This window comes from Apodemus sylvaticus, chromosome 1 (assembly GCF_947179515.1).
Source record: "Apodemus sylvaticus chromosome 1, mApoSyl1.1, whole genome shotgun sequence".
Taxonomy (NCBI): domain Eukaryota; kingdom Metazoa; phylum Chordata; class Mammalia; order Rodentia; family Muridae; genus Apodemus; species Apodemus sylvaticus.
This window is the reverse complement of record NC_067472.1, coordinates 184267976-184285451: the sequence shown is the minus strand read 5'-3', so window position 1 is coordinate 184285451 and position 17476 is coordinate 184267976. Positions and strand designations below refer to the sequence as shown.

The 17476-nt window shown below is 54.0% G+C and overlaps 1 protein-coding gene across 1 annotated transcript; it reads left to right on the top strand.

The window, feature by feature from the left end:
• Positions 1–852: 852 nt before the first annotated feature.
• Lrfn1 (leucine rich repeat and fibronectin type III domain containing 1) lies at positions 853–17098 on the top strand. The gene is made up of 5 exons (XM_052167601.1): positions 853–922; positions 3357–3389; positions 6672–6726; positions 7527–8966; positions 15446–17098. The coding sequence occupies exons 4-5, from the start codon at positions 7561–7563 to the stop codon at positions 16338–16340; spliced, it is 2301 nt and encodes a 766-aa protein (XP_052023561.1). The 5' UTR covers positions 853–922; positions 3357–3389; positions 6672–6726; positions 7527–7560; the 3' UTR covers positions 16341–17098.
• The last annotated feature ends 378 nt before the right edge of the window (positions 17099–17476 follow it).

Genomic DNA, 17476 nt, shown 5'->3' with positions numbered 1-17476 from the left:
AGTCCCAAGGTCCCCAGGAGTGTTAGAGGAAGTCTGAGGTATAGTTGGGGAAATGAGAGTTTCATGGCTTCCCATAGGCAGAAGAGATGTTGGGGGACCCTTAGACATTAGTCATGGCATACAGTTGCTTCTGGTGGGCAGGGAATGGTTTAAAGTCCTTGATGGAGAAAAGACATTGCTGGGGTTGGATCAGTTTTTATCCTGGATGGCTATGAAACATCGCGTGGCTCCCCAGGGTTCCCCAGTGAATCAAGCTATGGTAGGCTCTATGGACACTGACATATAATCTGAGTCCTCCCTGGATTCCGGGGTGTGGTCTGTGGGCCATCTGAGCCTTGGGTATGAATTAGGATGCCTGGGAGGTCGGTTGGTGTCTGGATCCCCTGGGATGCTGAGATATGATCTGGGGAGAGCTTCTGGAATTAGAGGTGTTTGGTCTAGGGTTCCTGACAGGGTGTGCCTCCACCCCTGTCTGAGGTCACGGAAGAGAGTACAACAGTTCCTGATTCCAGGTGGCTCTCCAACAGGGTGTGGGGCTTCAAAGACCCGCACTCTGAGGATGTGATGGAGAGAGCAGGGGTGTGTGTAGGGGGTCCATGTAGCCGCTGGGGCGTGGTCTAGGGAACAGGGGTGGGGCCGGGGCGGGGGCTGGACCCGGGCGCTCTGCAGTGGAGAGGGGGTCTGCGGCGACCTGGGAGTGCGTGTGGCCGCCCCACCTCCGGCCCGCGCCCCCTCCCCCCTTGCGGCGGCGACGCGGAGGGCGGAGCGCGGCGGCGCGCGGGAGGGCGGGCGGGAGGCGGGAGGCGGGCGGGAGGCGGCCCCGCGGCACCGCGCCCCCTCCCCCGGCCCTCCCCCCACCATGGCGCGGCGCGAGGCGGCGGCGGCGGTGGGGCCGGGCCCCGGGCCCCCTCCCCCGGGCTGGGTGAGCGCGGCCCGCGGCGGCCCCGGGGGCTCTTTGGAAGCGGCGGGCGGGGGCGCGGGGACGAGCGTGCCCGTGTGTCCGCGGCGCTGCGGCGGGGCCCGGCGTGCGCCGGCCCGCGGCCCTGTGTGTGCCGGGCGCCCCGCCGGTGTGGCCATCCGGGCGTGTGCGGGGCCGCGGTCGGCCGTGCGTGTGCATGTGTGCATGTGTGCGTGTGTGCGCGCGTGTGTCCCACACACTCCGGGGCGCCGGATCTGGGGGGCTGTGGCGCGCCCGTCCGAGGGGCTGTGTGCAGGTGTGTGCGGGGGCTGCGCGCCCAGGTGTGCGGGGGCCCCCAGCGGGCCTGTGCGCGCGTGCGGCTGGCTGCGTTGGGGTTCTGTGTCCGGCTGGGTTGGATGTCCATCCGAGGGGCTGCGGAGCCGGGTGTGTTCGCTCGGGTGTGTGTGTATGTGTGTGTCTCTGTGTGTGTCCGTGTGTCTGTCTCCGTGTGTGTGTGTGTGTGGTGTGCGGGTTGGATGTCTCCAAGTGTATGTGTGTGTCTGTGTGTCTGTGTCAGGTACCCTGCTGGGGTGGGGGCTGAGGCTCAGCGCATAGTGGGGCCAGGTCTCCGAATGGATGGGGGGAAGGGGACTTGCCTGATCCCTCGGTACATGTCAACTGGAGGGGGGTCCTCAGTGATCCTTGGGGGAGACGGCCATGTCTTCTCCTCTTCTCCGTGGCTGGTTGGGGAGGGGGGATGGGAGGCCGGGAGGTGGACAGATGGAGGAATGAGAGGCCGAGGGATGGACAGATGGGCCCTGGGGTGGGGGCTGAGGGTTGGAGAGTAGAGGGTGGGGTTGAAGACCTGGCCCTTCCCACCCCACCCCGCCCTAACTCCCCCACCTGCCGGGCTCCTGCAGATAGCGCCCCAGTTGCCTCTCTCTTGATGGTAATGCTGGGGAAACTCTGGGGGTTGCTGGTGGCAGACTGTTTTTGGAACCAGGGTTTGGGACTCAATCCCTTCCTGATGGAGTCCCACCTGCTGAACTATGACCTTTGGCTCGGGCTTGTGCCCCACTCTTTTTGGAGAAGGGTGTAACCAGGACTGGAAGGGGTGTTAGAATGTATTTGGCCTGGGAAGTAGGTGGGGCAGGAGTGCTAGGGCCATGAGGGATGGGTATCAGTGACTGCATGTGAAGCTAGCTGGTCTGTGCTTTGGGCTTTGGTATTTTGCGTGCATTCACAAGTGTGTTGGTTCCTCATGGGACCGTGGCCTGAGCGTGTCTGTGATGCGTGAGCCTCTTAGAGTGCTTACAGAGTGCCTGTGTGCTTGTTCATGACTCTCCGCCTTGTCAGTGTGTGTTCGTGCCAGGGGCTCTGTGTACATGTGTGAGGTGTGCACCGGCTGTGCATGCATGTGTCTGTTGGTGCTTTATCTGCTCTATGACTACACAGTGGGAATATGTGAGGTTGCACGGATGTGTTTAGGCGTGTAAGAGTGTGCGCCTATATATCTTTCATTGTGCAGGTGAGTCTTATGTGTGTGAGCCACCGTGTGTTGACAGATGTGCAAGGTGTCTAGATGTCTAGTAAGGGGCACATGGGTTTTTCTGTATCTGTACATCTGTGAGTGTGCAATGGACAGCCTATGTGCATATGTGTGTGTGTGTGTGTGTCTGGTGTATGCAAATATGCCAGCCTTGATGGTGTTTGTCTATCTTGGGAGTCCTTTCCTTTCCCTGGGGACCAGGTTCTGTATGTTTAGGCCTGTATCTACAAGACACATGTGTACCTGTGCCTTGGGCACAAGATTGACCCTACTTTTGGGGTCTAGTGAGTGTGATCTGTAGCACACCAAGGCGTAGTGAGTGGTCCTGGAACACAAATGTGACTGTATCCTGGGCTCAGTGTCCTGAAGGGTAGGAACACTCAGATTGGGCTGGTGTTCCCTGGTAGAGCCCGGGTGCGGACTTGCATAGATCGGGATGGATCCACCAGTGTAAATGTGGATGGAGAGGAGATGGTAGGAACCCTAGTGCTTCTGGGCTCTGGATAGCACTCATGTCTATGGAGTTGGGGAGCCCAGATGAGAACTCTTGAATTCTAAAAGAAAAGATGTCTGGCCCATAGTTCTGAGTCTCAAGAAAAGAAGAGGCTGGGAATATAGAATTCCAGAGCTGCTAAGAAGAGTGGGTAAATTCCATAATTAGGAACCAGTGCAGCAGGGGTCAGGGGTCAGAGCTCCTGAGACTTCAGAGGGCAAAGCTCCTGTGCTGGAACCCGGGGCCCAGTCTCTTAAGGTTTAGACATGACTTTTGGGTCCCTCTTGAGAGTATGAGGACCCTGTGGCAGGAGGCCTGAGAAAGTAATCACAGCAGAGATTAGATGACCTCCAAGGTAGCTGTCAGTGACTAGAAAGGCGCAAGGAGATGCTAACTGTGGGTTTGTTCTTTTGCAGGTACCGGCCCAGGCCCTGACTCCTTGAAGAGAGGTAAGTATACTACCATGGGCTGGGGAAGAGACGTGGGGTGAGGTCACTGGTTGTGAGCCAGCCCAGGCTCTACCTAAGTGGACCCAAGTGAAGAATACCACAGTGTCTAGGGAGGCAGCTGGCCACTCCCAGGGAAGAGTAGGAATAAGCTTATGAGAATTGGAGTTGGGTAAAGCATTCGTCGCATGGAGGTCAGGAGGCTCAGAGGGACCCATATGTCAGGATGTGACATCTTTCAAGATAGGCAAGATGATGAGGAAAGTGGAGTCCTTTTATATCAGTAAGGCTCCATGACGGTTTCTAGGTGTGAAATAACCCGGCAGCTGGCGGTATAGTCCTGTCATCTCAGCACTCAGTAGGCTAAGGCAAGACAATTACGAGTTTGATGCCATCTTGGGCTATCCAGTCAGACCAGTTTCAGAAAGAAAGGAGGAGGAAAAAGAAGAAGAAGGAGAAATGAGTGAGGTGAGGGAATATAGCTCATTTGTAGAGCACTTGCCTAGAATCCATCAGTGAGGGACTGGGGGTGTGGCTTAGTCATAAAGTATTTGCTTAGCATACACAAAACCCTGCGTTCCATCCCCAGCATCACACACACAACACACACACACACACACACACACCCTTCTTCAGAGTGTGGTGAGGTAGCCAGGAGCTGTCATTGTCATGAACGGGGTACAGGAAGATACAGAGGGGGTGCTGTTTTCACCAAAACCACGGACAACTGGGCCTTCCAGTGAGAGCCCTGGCAGAGGGACGGGGTCTGACCCAGGCTGCTGTGATGCCTTTGGGTAAGCTCAGGATGTTTTCTTTGCAACTGTGTGAGGATAAAGTCTTAGAACAGGGTTTTGGGCCCTAGAGACCCCAAGCAGGCAGATGCCCTGTCAGGGCTCCTAATGATAGAGGCTTGACTTCCAGACCAGGGTTCCTCGTTAGCGCGGAACAGTAGCGTAGAGGGAGAGGAAGGTGGAATCTGGGTCGGGGTGTTCAGAGATGTGCTGCCCTGGTCCTGCCTCAGTTTCTCTCCTTAGCCCCATCCCTGTCTTTCTTCCTCTAACTCTTTCTTCCTATCTCTCCCTCCCTCTTTCTATCACCCTGGCTCAGTCTCTTTTTCTGTCTGTTTCCTTCTCCACTCAGATGTTTTGTTTCTTTGTCCCACAGGTACCTGTCTTTTTATTGTCTCCTTTCTTAAGATAGGGTTTCCATATGTAGTCCTGGCTGGTCTGCCTCTCTCAGCCTCTTGAGTGCTGGGATTATAGGTATATATTACCACACCTGGCTGTCCCCCTTTTGCAATGTTGGGGAGGGAATCCAGGTCCTCAAGCATGTTAGGAAAGCATACCACTACTGAGCCACGCCCCCAGCCCCTCATTGGAGGATTCTAGGCCAGGGCTCTACCACTGAGCCACGCCCCCAGCCTCTCATTGGAGGATTCTAGGTAGGGGTTCTACCACTGAGCCACGCCCACAGCCCCTCATTGGGGGATCCAACCAGGCACATGGTCTGCTGAGCTATACCTGGAACCTGTGTCACCTTCTTGGGAAACCCTTTCTCTTTGTGTCTTACTCTCAGTCCTCTCCACTTGCTTCCTTCTGACTCTCTTAGCCCTTCTCTGACTTTCTTGGTCTCATTCTTCTTCCCCTGGGTAAAAAGATCACTTGTGGCCACCATTCCACACAGATTCCTCAGAGGTTGGTCAGCAAGGGCTGGGACATAGGACAGGGTGGAATAAAAATAGCTGTGAGGACGCCCCCTTCCCATCCTTTCCTCTTTACCCTCCCCCCTGCCGCCCACCCTGTGTTATGATGGGAACTGACATGTCGTGGGTTGCAGCTGCCGGAGGGGGAATCCCTGCCGGAAGGTTTTGCCTGGAGCAGAAGCATCGTGTGTGTGCATACACGCTACACGCATGTGCCTATAGGCATGTATGTATGGGCCTCCTGTGTACCAGTTGGTATCAGTCAGCCATGCTTGGGAGCTCAGGTGAACCTGGAAAGAAATCGACCTCACCAGACTGAGACGAGAAATTCTGAGTTTTTTTCTCAACCTTTCCCGCCTTTTCCGCTTTTTGTCTATTAATTTAGGTGGAGGACCTTAACATGCATTGAGTGCTTACTGTGAGCTAGGTCCTGTACTGGGTGGTTCCCCTAAAAAACAAAACAAACAAACAAAACCCCAACTCAGTGTATATGGTGGTATTTTAATATATAAAGTGAAGAAATTTTGGCCTGCTTGCGTGTGCAATTCCAGTAATCGGGAAGCGAGATGGACTGGGCAGTGGTGGCGCACGCCTTTAGTCCCAGCACTCAGGTGACAGAGGCAGGAGGATCTCTGTGAGCTCCAGGCCAGCCTGGTCTACAGGGCAAGTTCCAGGACAGCCAGGACTTCACAGAGAAACCCTATCTCAAAAACAAAAACAACAACAATAAAAATAAAAAGAACAGGATGAGTGTGTTGCACACCCTTAATCCCAGCACTTGGGAGTCAGGGGCAGGTGGATTCATGGCCAGCTTGGGCTACAGGGTGAGACCTTACTGCCTGAGGAGGCTTGGGAGTTCAAAACTAGCTTGGACTACATAATACTACTATTGTACATCAAACAAACAGGTGAAAAATAACAGCAACAGTATTAAAAAGGGAGGAAAATAAACTTTGGCATAGGCGTGGACATCCTTGCCACTGTCTCCTAGAGTTAGCAAATGAGAGAGCCAGAATTTTTACTTGGGTTTTTGTTTGTTTGTTTTGTCTTTTTGCTTTTTGTTTTTTCTGAGACAAGATTTCTCTGTGTAGCCCTGGCTGCCCTGGAACTCACTCTGTAGACCAGGCTGGCCTCGAACTCAGAAATCCACCTGCCTCTGCCTCCCAAGTGCTGGGATTACAGGCGTGCACCACCACGCCTGGCCCCAGAATTTTTACTTGAATGCGTTTGATTTTAATGCACTTACAACTCAGCAAGACAACTGGCTTAGCAGGTGAAGGAGCTTGCTGCATGAGCCTAGCAACCCAAGTTCGATTCCTGGAAGCCCTGTGGAGGTGGAATGAAAGAATCAGTCCCGCCAAGTTGTCCTCTGTCCCAGCCACACGTGTGCAATATTTTTAATAATAATATTTAAAATGAGAACATTTTCTCCTACCATAATGCACAGGCCCCGTTCTCTTGTTGTCATTAAGCACCCAGTGGTGTTGCAGCTAACAATTGTGTCAAGCCCATCTTATGTGCTTGTTTGTGAGTGCACACAATCCTCACCGAGGTAAGGCCTGTTTTTTCTCTCTATTTTACAGATGAAGAAACCGAGATTCAGAGAGGTTCAGACACTTGCCCGAGGTCACACAGCTAGTAAGTGTCACAGCTGGAATTTGAACCAGGAGTTGTATGTTTGACGTCTTTGGTCCTAAATCTCAGGCAACAGTGATTTTCAGAGTATCTGGTGGGCTGGGAGGTCGTGGGAAGTTGGGGAGCTTCCAGAGGCATGATAGGTGGGAGGGTTGAAGACATCAGAGTAATGCAGTGGTGATTTTCCAACTATGATGGAAATGTTGTAATCAGTGCTTTGGCCCAGATCTGTAATCCTTGCCCTTAGAAGGCAGACACAGGAAGATTATGAGTTCAAAGCCAACCTGGGATATACAGTGAAACTTTATCTCAGAAAAAGAAAAGCCGGGGCTAGAGAAATGGCTCAGCATTTAAGAGCTCCGACTGCTCTTCCAGAGGTCCTGAGTTCAAATCCCAGCAACCACATGGTGGCTCACAACCATCCATAAGGAGACCTGATGCCCTGTTTTGGAGTGTCTGAAGACAGCTACAGTGCACTTACATATAATAAATAAATAAATCTTAAAAAGAAAGAAAGAAAGAAACAAAGAAACAAAGAAAGACAGAGAGAGAGAGAAAAGCTAAGGCGGTGGCACATGCCTTTAATCCTAACACTGGGAGGCAGAGGCAGGCTGATGTACGTGCGTGCGTTTGAGGTTAGCCTGGTCTGCAAAGCAAGTTTCAGGCCAGGCCAGATTATATAATGAGATTCTATCCAAACAAACAACCTCAGGAATAAAGAAAAAATGTGCCATGGTCTTGTGTGCTAGCTGCTTTGAGATCTCTTGTCCAGAGCCCATTTTGACTATCTTCCTCCCCCTCAGGTCTCTCCCACTCCTCCTGCCTTCCCCCTGCACCATGGCTCCAGGCCCCTTCTTCTCCGGGCTCCTCTCGCCACCACCCGCTGCTCTCCCTTTTCTGCTGTTGCTCTGGGCAGGAGCATCTCGTGGCCAACCCTGTCCCGGTCGCTGTATCTGTCAGAACGTGGCACCTACCCTGACCATGCTGTGTGCCAAGACTGGCCTGCTCTTCGTGCCACCCGCCATCGACAGGCGTGTGGTAGAGCTGCGGCTCACTGACAACTTCATTGCTGCTGTGCGTCGTCGAGACTTCGCCAACATGACCAGCCTGGTCCACCTCACCCTGTCTCGCAACACCATTGGCCAGGTAGCGGCCGGCGCCTTTGCCGACCTCCGTGCTCTCCGGGCCCTGCACCTTGACAGCAACCGCCTGGCAGAGGTGCGAGGGGACCAGCTCCGGGGCTTGGGTAACCTCCGACACTTGATCCTCGGCAACAATCAGATCCGTAAGGTGGAGTCGGCAGCCTTTGACGCCTTCCTGTCCACCGTGGAGGACCTGGATCTGTCCTACAATAACCTGGAGGCGCTGCCCTGGGAGGCGGTGGGTCAGATGGTAAACTTGAACACCCTCACGCTGGACCACAACCTCATTGATCACATCGCGGAGGGCACCTTCGTGCAGCTGCACAAACTCGTGCGCTTGGACATGACTTCCAACCGTCTACATAAACTGCCCCCCGACGGACTCTTCCTGAGGTCCCAGGGCGGTGGGCCCAAGCCACCCACCCCGCTGACAGTCAGCTTCGGTGGCAACCCGCTGCACTGCAACTGTGAACTGCTCTGGCTCCGGCGCCTGACCAGGGAGGATGACTTGGAGACGTGTGCCACGCCCGAGCATCTCACTGACCGCTATTTCTGGTCCATCCCCGAGGAGGAATTTCTATGTGAGCCCCCGCTCATCACACGGCAAGCCGGGGCCCGGGCCCTGGTGGTGGAGGGCCAGGCTGTCAGTCTGCGCTGCCGGGCAGTGGGTGACCCTGAGCCCGTGGTGCATTGGGTAGCACCTGATGGGCGGCTGCTGGGGAACTCCAGCCGGACTCGGGTCCGTGGTGATGGAACGCTGGATGTGACTATCACCACCCTGAGGGACAGCGGTACCTTCACTTGCATAGCCTCCAATGCTGCGGGGGAAGCCACTGCACCCGTGGAGGTATGTGTGGTACCTCTACCACTGATGGCCCCCCCACCTGCTGCCCCGCCGCCTCTCACCGAACCTGGTTCTTCTGACATCGCCACACCAGGCAGACCTGGGGCCAACGACTCAGCCACCGAGCGCAGGCTTGTGGCTGCTGAACTCACATCCAGCTCCGTGCTCATCCGCTGGCCGGCCCAGAGGCCAGTGCCTGGCATCCGCATGTACCAAGTGCAATACAACAGCTCTGCGGATGACTCCCTAGTTTACAGGTGAGTGAGGTCCTGCAGCTCTAGAGCCTCTGCTCTCACCCTGACATCCTGCCCTCCTTCCCTCCACCTGCCCATTCACCCCCCTGTTTGCTTCTTTCCAGCTCTAGCTAGACCTGTAGTTGCCTTTCTTTCTCCTGCTCTGCAGTCTTTGTGTTTCGTGCACTTAGGAGATGTTTGTGTAATATTTAACATGAGTCAGTGCAAGGCTGGGCAGTGGAGTTATAGCAAGGAACAGGGACTGGTGCTTCAGGCTTGTTATCCCAGCCTTGGGGAAGCTGAGGCAGGAGGACAGCAAGGACAAAGCTTGCCTGGACAACTTGGAGACACTCTGGCTCAGAATTTGAAAAGTAGAAAAAAAGAGGGATGGAGATGTAGCTCAGTTATAGTGGGATAGTGAGAAGCTAGGGTATCAAAGTAGGGAGCAGCTGGGGTGTGGCTCAGTGGTAGAGCCCCTGCCTAGAATCCCTCAGTGACGGGCTGGGGGTGTGGCTCAGTGGTAGAGCCCTTGCCTAGAATCCCTCAGTGAGGGGCTGGGGGTGTGGCTCAGTGGTAGAGCCCCTGCCTAGAATCCCTCAGTGAGGGGCTGGGGGTGTGGCTCAGTGGTAGAGCCCCTGCCTAGAATCCCCCAGGGAGGGGCTGGGGGTGTGGCTCAGTGGTAGAGCCCCTGCCTAGAATCCCTCAGTGAGGGGCTGGGGGTGTGGCTCAGTGGTAGAGCCCCTGCCTAGAATCCCTCAGTGAGGGGCTGGGGGCGTGGCTCAGTGGTAGAGTCCCTGCCTAGAATCCCTCAGTGAGGGGCTGGGGGTGTGGCTCAGTGGTAGAGCCCCTGCCTAGGATCCCCCAGTGAGGGGCTGGGGGCGTGGCTCAGTGGTAGAGCCCCTGCCTAGAATCCCTCAGTGAGGGGCTGGGGGCGTGGCTCAGTGGTAGAGCCCCTGCCTAGAATCCCCCAGGGAGGGGCTGGGGCGTGGTTCTGCAGAGCACTTGCTAAACTGGGGAAGGCACTGAATTCCATCCTAGTAGTGCCAAACAGTAAATATCTCACAGAGTTCATGGTCAACATCACTTGCTCTCCAGAGGCTTTTGAACATGAATCCCACCAGTTAAACATCGTGTCACATAAAACACACATGTTTGTAGTTATATTTCTATTTATGTCAATACTCCTATTCTAGTCCTCTACATTATAGAAACAGAAAGCAAAAAGCGTGAGAAAAATAGAAACATATGTTCTAGTTTGGTCTCTATTGCTTTGATAAGCACCGTGACCAAGTCAGGCGGTGGTAGTACACGCACGCCTTAAATCCCATCACTTTGGAGGGAGAGGCAGATGGACCTCTAAGTTTGACGCTGGCCTGGTCTACAGAGTGAGTTGCTACACAGAAAAACCTTGTCCAACAACAATTACAAAAGACAAAAAAACAGCAAAAACAAGTTGCAGAGGAAAAGGTTTATTTTCTAATCTTATAGCTCGAAGGTCACCAACGTGAGAAGTGAGAGCGGGAACTCAGGGCGGGACCCTGAAGGCCGCGGAGGAGCGCTGCTTCCTGGCTTGCTCCCTGTGGCTTACTCAGCCTTCTTTCTTATATAACCACCCAGGACACCTTATACAACATTCCCAGGGATGGGAATACCCACAGTGGACTGGACCCTCCCATCCTATGTCAATCATTAATCAAGAAAACGACCCCGCCTCCACTTGCCTACAGGCCAATCTGATGGAAACATTGTTTCCGTTGAGATTGCCAGATGAGCCTAGTTTGTGTCAAATTGTTAAAACACTAATCAGTGTCTGTGAATTCGTTCCACGCCCATCCCGATTAGAAGGTTTTAGGGTTTACAGACACAACGTCAGTTGCTTTTCCTCTCCATCTCGTTTGTTGTCCTTTCCTCTTCCTTGTCTGTCTCTATTTTCCCTTCCTCCTTCTCCCCCTAGGCCTTCACTCTGCGCTCTACTGGGTCCTGACTGGGCGTGGCTGCGAGTAATAGAGAAGAAAAGATAGATGCTCAGAAATAAGAGTTTGTTGTTGTTGTTGTTAGAGTCTCTCTTTGTAGTCCTAGCTGTCCTGGAACTCACTATGTAGACTAGGATGGCCTTGAACTCAGAGTTCTGCTTTGGCTGAGTGCTGGGAAAAATTACCTGTGCCATCACCGCCTGGCCCTGAAATAAATGTTTATAAAGAAGTAATTACCTCACCCCTTTCCATGCTCACTTGGGAAACAGTAGGTATTCAACAAATGTGCTCTCTAAATACAAAAAAACCAACCAACCAACCAAACAAAAAACCAGCTCTGAGTTAGACATTGGTGCCACATGCTTGTGATCCAGTTTAGGAGGCTGAGGCAGGAGGATCTTCAGTTCAAGGTCAGTCTGGCTTATGTAGTGGCTCTGAGGTCAGTCTGAGCTACACAGTGAGATCTTGTCTCAAAAAATAAAGTAAAATAAAATATAAAATATAATGGCTGCTCCCATTGTGACCTACGTCCCCAGGAGGCCAGGAGACCAGTCTCTGCCCTGAGGGCACGCACATACACAGCCTGAGGGGTAGGGGAGGGCCCTTGGGAATCTGTACCTGAGCCCTGTGGTCTCTCCATCTTGGCAGTTTGTCAGTACGGCTCCCAGTCTCAGACCCTGGCACAGCAGAGATGACACACAGTGGGCACTTGATAAATGGATTTTGGCTAAACAGACACATCTTGGTCTTGCTTTCTGTCTGCACTGTAGAGTCTGCTGAGTGCCTGGTCCTGTGCTTCACTTTCTTTGGGTTATCAGAGGGTTGGGAGCCGTTTCACACCCCCCCCCCCCCCGCCATCCCCCAACCCCCCCCGCCCCCCCCGTCAGTGGTAGCCCCAACAACTTCAGTGTGCTTAACCCTTGAGATAAGCCTGTCTCTTGGCCTCCACCTGTGTCCTTGTTAGCCACTGTGCTGGCCAGGGACTCTCTTTTCCCTTGGCTCTGCTTTTTTTTTTTTTTTCCAGACAAGCTCTTGCCCTTGTAGCCTAGGCTAGCCTTCAACTATTTAGTCTAGGCTAGCACAGAACCCTTTATCTTCTGAGATTTCAGGGATTATACCTCTACCTCAAGTACACATTTCCTCATTTTGCTTTGGCTGTCAGCACTGAGGACATTGTTGAGGGTGTGTCAGGAGCCCTCCTTAGAGAGACACACCCGTTCTTGCAGTCAGTCAGCAGACTAAGGTCCCAAACAGAAACCTTCACAAATTATGTTCAAAGGTGCAGCTGTTCGCTAGACAGCTGTTACCATCACCTCCAATTGTTTCATTTAAAAACATTTTTATTCTTTTTTGGGAGGTGGTGCATGCCTTTAATCCCAGCACTTGGGCGACAGAGGCAGGCAGATCTCTGAGTTTGAGGCCAGCCTCTGGTCTACAGAGTGAGTTCCAGGACAGCCAGGGCTACACAGAGAAACCCTGTCTCAAGCAAGCAAGCAAACAAACAAACAAACAAACAGAAAGAAAGAAGAAAACTTAATTTTTTTTTCCCGAGATGGGGTTTCTCTGTATAGCCTTGGCTGTCCTGGAACTCACTCTGTAGACCAGAGGCTGGTCTCGAATTCAGAAATCCGCCTGCCTCTGCCTCCCAGGTGCTGGGATTACAGGCATGCGCCACCACTGCCCGGTGAAAATTTAATTTTTATATGTGTCATTTAACATTCTTAAGATTACATTTCTGTGTGTGTGTGTGTGTGTGTGTGTGTGTGCGTGCATGCCATAACATGCATGTGGCAGTCAGGGACATCTTGTGAGAATCAATTCTCTTCTTCCACAGTGTCTTAGGGGGCAGACTCTGGTTGTTAGCTTGGTAGCAAGCTCCCTTACCCACTGACCTATCTTGGCAGCCTTTATTTTTATTCATTCATTTTTATGATACTGTTGATTGAATTTAGAGCCTCACACATGCTAGGCAATACTTCTGTAATAAACCCAGCATCTCACTGGGGCTCTACCACTGAGCCACGCCCCCAGCCCCTCCCTGCGGGATTCTAGGCAGGGGCTCTACGGGGAGCCACGCCCTCAGTTCTCTCTTTTCCGTCACAGAGCTTGATGCTCTGTGGGAGAGATCATTTGCTCTCAGAAACAGAGAGAGGCAGAGCTCTCTTTCGTATGCTTGGATGCATACTTATTGAATACCTAGTGTTTGCCAGGCAGGGATGATGGGGAGATGAATGATGCGTTTCTGGCCATCATTCGGATTGTGTGGTTTCTCATCTCTCTTCACTGTTCCTCTCTGATCCAAAGCCATCATGTGGCAGGGTGGGGGAAAGCCCTGGACCCAGTATGTAAGCAGATCTTGGTGGTCGCTTTGCCCCCGAGGGCCCCAGTTCTATCCTGCATCCTCCATTGCAGATGCCTGTCGGTAGGATGGCACCGCAGGGGTTAACTCCCTCTCTGCAGCCATGGGCTGAGGTGACATCCAACAAGAAGCCTGCTCAGCTGCTTGCTCTGGTCTGGCAGCCAATGAGAGACTCGTGGGCCCAGGCTTTCTTAAGGAGCCAGTGACTGTCCTTGAAAAGGGGGGAACCCCTAGCAACTGGTTATTTGGGGGGGAAGAATCAAGAAAATCTAAGCCTCTAGGAGAAGAAGGGGGAAAGTTACAGCCCAGAGGGGGTCAGGGCAGCTTGAGGTGGGTGACTTAGAACAACATGAAGACCATTTGGCGAGGATGGGACTTATGCTTGAAGTCCTGGGACAGAGGGTGGTGCCTGGTGACAGGGACCTTCTCGGTGAGGGTCTCAGGACGAGCAAGCAGCCCTGCTGGCAGGCCTGCGGAGCTCTGACAGGTAAGCATGCTTGGAGATGAGGCATGGCTTTTCAGAGGGGGGGACTTGTTCTGCGTGGTCTCCAGCAGAGGAAGGGGCGGTGCTTGTCTCTGGCGAGCCAGTAAGAACCGGCAGGAGAGGAGAGCTTTGGAGGTTGGGTGCAGCGCATGCCAGTCAGGGCACACTCCACACTCTGATTCCCTGAGGCTGGACGTAGCCCAAACCGACTGTGCCAAGATATGCTCATCGAAAGAAACCAAAGTCTGGGAGGGAATGTCCCCAGGGTGGATCTTAGAGGAATGTAGAGGGTGCAGCTGGTGAGATGGCGAAGTGGTTTAAGGCACTATGTACCAAGCCTGAGGACCCAAGTTCAACCCCTGGGTCACATAGGGTGGAAGGAGAGAACAGACTCCTGCAAGTTGTCCTCTGACCTCCTCCTTTTACACACATACATATTAATAAATCGAATTTAGAGGAGGTCAGGCCAGTTCACGACGGTATTGTTGTAGACTAAATGTAATCTAAAAGGAGACAGAGAAGGGCAAATAGCCTTGGAGTGGGAGCCCACAGACTTGCTGGAAACACTGGATGGGACATTAGCTCATAGTGACATCCTTAACTTTAGACAATCTGGGCCGTGGCTGCGTTAACTCATTCATCCCCTGTGCTAAGGATGTAGGAATTCTCCTAGTCCCTGTTAGAGGGAAATGGTGCACAGAGAAGTTAAGAAACATGTGTATGGTCACAGAGTAGCAAAGGGTAGAGAGGTTGTGTCTGGCTGCCGTTTAACTGAAGGACTTCACTATGTATGTACCGAGAGGCTGTAGCAAAGAATGAAACCCGTGCTTGGCTACAATTCAGTCAGTTGTAGATGAGTATTTGGGGAGTATGGTTCAGTGAATTGGTTCCTGGAATTCTGGTGGTCCAAGGATAAACTCTCATAGAACAGCTGGTTGCCTCTAGAGGAGCTGTCCCAAGGTGCCTCAAAGGGATGTGGCTTGTAAGCCAGAGTGCAATTTAGAAAGGCAGTGAGTGGGAATATATAGCTTTGGTGCTTTGGAAACTGAGCCAGGAACCAGAGATTTATCCAGAGGTGGGGCGTGGCCTGCAGCATGCCCCTCCCCCAAAGGCAAGAGTGTGTTTCAAAGAGGAATTAGGGCTGGAATGTCGCAGCCCGAGTGGAGCACTTGCAGGGAGCCCTGGATTTGTTCCCTACCACTACAAAACCAAAACCAAACAAACCAATATGTCTGTACATGTCTGTGAGCCTGAAATTCTAGCATTCAGGAGGTGGAGGCTGGATGAAGACCAGGGGCTGCAAGCCCACCCCTGTTGACGCCAGTGTCCATCTGAATGGAGGACGGTCATGCAGATTAGGGGGAGGGGCCATAGCATTGATCTCCTTAAATGGTAGCTATGTACAGACGTACAGACGAGGGAGCTTGAGTGATAATACTCCCAGGTAGAGCAGAGATAGTCCCAGATGCTAAAGGCAGGTGGTTCTGGAGGCCAGGCATATAGATGAGGGGGGTGTGGTCTGGAGCGGAGATGAAAGGCTGGCAATATATTGACAGAGGAGAGACTTGAATGGATCCTGTAGTCTGCGTAGACACCAATAGCATGGTTTTCCACAGTTAGGGCATAAAATGAAGGGACGTGGTCAAGAGTGGAGCTAACTGCGTCCTGATCACACCCCTTTCCACAGGATGATCCCTTCTACCAGCCAGACCTTCCTGGTGAATGATCTGGCTGCTGGCCGCGCCTATGATTTGTGTGTGTTGGCAGTCTACGACGACGGGGCCACCGCTCTGCCGGCTACCAGAGTGGTGGGTTGTGTGCAATTCACCACCGCGGGAGATCCTGCACCTTGCCGCCCGTTGAGGGCCCACTTCTTGGGCGGCACCATGATCATCGCCATCGGGGGCGTCATCGTAGCCTCGGTCCTCGTTTTCATCGTTCTGCTCATGATTCGCTACAAGGTGTACGGCGATGGGGACAGTCGCCGCATGAAGGGGACGTCCAGGTCGCCCCCTCGGGTCAGCCACGTGTGCTCTCAGACCAACGGCGCAGGTGCGCAGCAGGCCTCTGCCCCACCAGCTCCAGACCGCTACGAGGCGCTGCGGGAGGTGGCTGTCCCTGCAGCCATCGAGGCAAAGGCCATGGAGGCCGAGGCGACTTCCACTGAGCTAGAGGTGGTGCTTGGACGCTCTCTGGGTGGCTCCGCCACCTCGCTGTGCTTACTGCCCTCCGAGGAAACTTCTGGGGAGGAATCTAGGGCTGTGACCGGCCCTCGAAGGAGCCGTTCGGGGGCCTTGGGGCCTCCAACTTCAGCGCCCCCAACGCTAGCTCTGGTTCCTGGGGGAGCTCCGGCCCGGCCGAGGCCACAACAACGCTATTCCTTCGACGGGGACTATGGGGCGCTGTTCCAGAGTCACAGTTACCCGCGCCGCGCCCGGCGGACAAAGCGCCACCGGTCCACGCCACACCTGGACGGGGCCGGAGGGGGCGCGGCCGGGGAGGACGGAGACCTGGGGCTGGGCTCCGCCCGGGCACGCCTGGCCTTTACCAGCACCGAATGGATGCTGGAGAGTACCGTGTGAGCTACGGGCGCACGGGCACCGGGACGCCTGTGGGCCGCACTGAGTAGCCTAGCCCGGCCGGATGCGGGGAAGGCTGGAGAGAAGGGACGCGCGAGGGGCGGGGCCGGCCACAGTCGAGGCCACGCCCACTCGCCTCGGGATTGGAGGCAGGCCGCCGCGCCTCTCCGACTCCACCCCTGCCCCGCCCCCTGCGCGCTCGCGGACCTCGCCGGAGCCGGTGCCTTACACAGCGAAGCGCGGGGAGGGGCGGGGCCCCCCCACACTGCAGCACTGAGACACGAGTCCCCTACCCTACCCGGGACCCTGGGGCAGGGGCGAGGGGCCCATTCCTTGTATCTGGCTGGACTAGATCTCTTCTGCCCCGCGGCGGCCTCCAAAGCCTCCAGTCCCCTCACCCAGCCCCAGCCCCGGTCCCACCGGTCTGGTTTGGAGGGAGGGGCTTCTCCTTTTTTTCTCCCTACGTCCTTGTCTTTTCTGCCCTCTGTCGTCTAAGTCCTTCCCTACTTGTCGCCCCTTTTTTCTGTCCTATGGTCGTCTCTTCTCCCACTGCCCTCCCTTGTTTATTTATTTTTGTCCAGTGTCCGTGTCTCTCCAGATTCCCTGTCCTCACCATCTTCCGGGCAGGTCCCACCGAAGGACCAGACTCTTCTCTCTACCTTCCTTATCCCCACAATGAATCCCACACACAAACAAAAACCAAATCCCCCTCTCGGAGCCGGGACCCTCCGCCGCAGCAGAATTAAACTTTTTTCTGTGTCTGAGGCGTCTCTGCTGACCTGTGTGTGTGTGTGTGTGTGTGTACACGCGCGCGCACACTTTGGGGGCCGGGGAACTCTGAATCAGACCGAAGAGAACATGACAGTGGGAATGGGGAGACTGGCAGATTCCAAGGTGGGGGAGAAACAAAAAATGATAGTGACAGATGGTCAGTATGCTAGTAGCCTTTAAACCATCACATTTATCCTAGGCCATCCATACTGTTAGCTCATCTTAGAGAAGAGGACGCTGAGGCCAGGTGGAATAAATAACATGTCCCGGCATAACCAGAGGGTGGAAAATTGATATTAATTTATTTAATATTGATTCCAGCTGGGCATAGCAGCCCTTGACTTTAAACCCAAAACTCAGGAGGCAGA

Coding starts and splice junctions, on each gene's coding strand:
- Lrfn1 (XM_052167601.1), top strand. CDS start 7,561: ATGGCTCCAGGCCCCTTCTTCTCCGGGCTCCTCTCGCCACCACCCGCT. Junction 8,967..15,445: donor GATGACTCCCTAGTTTACAG/GTGAGTGAGGTC, acceptor CCCTTTCCACAG/GATGATCCCTTCTACCAGCC.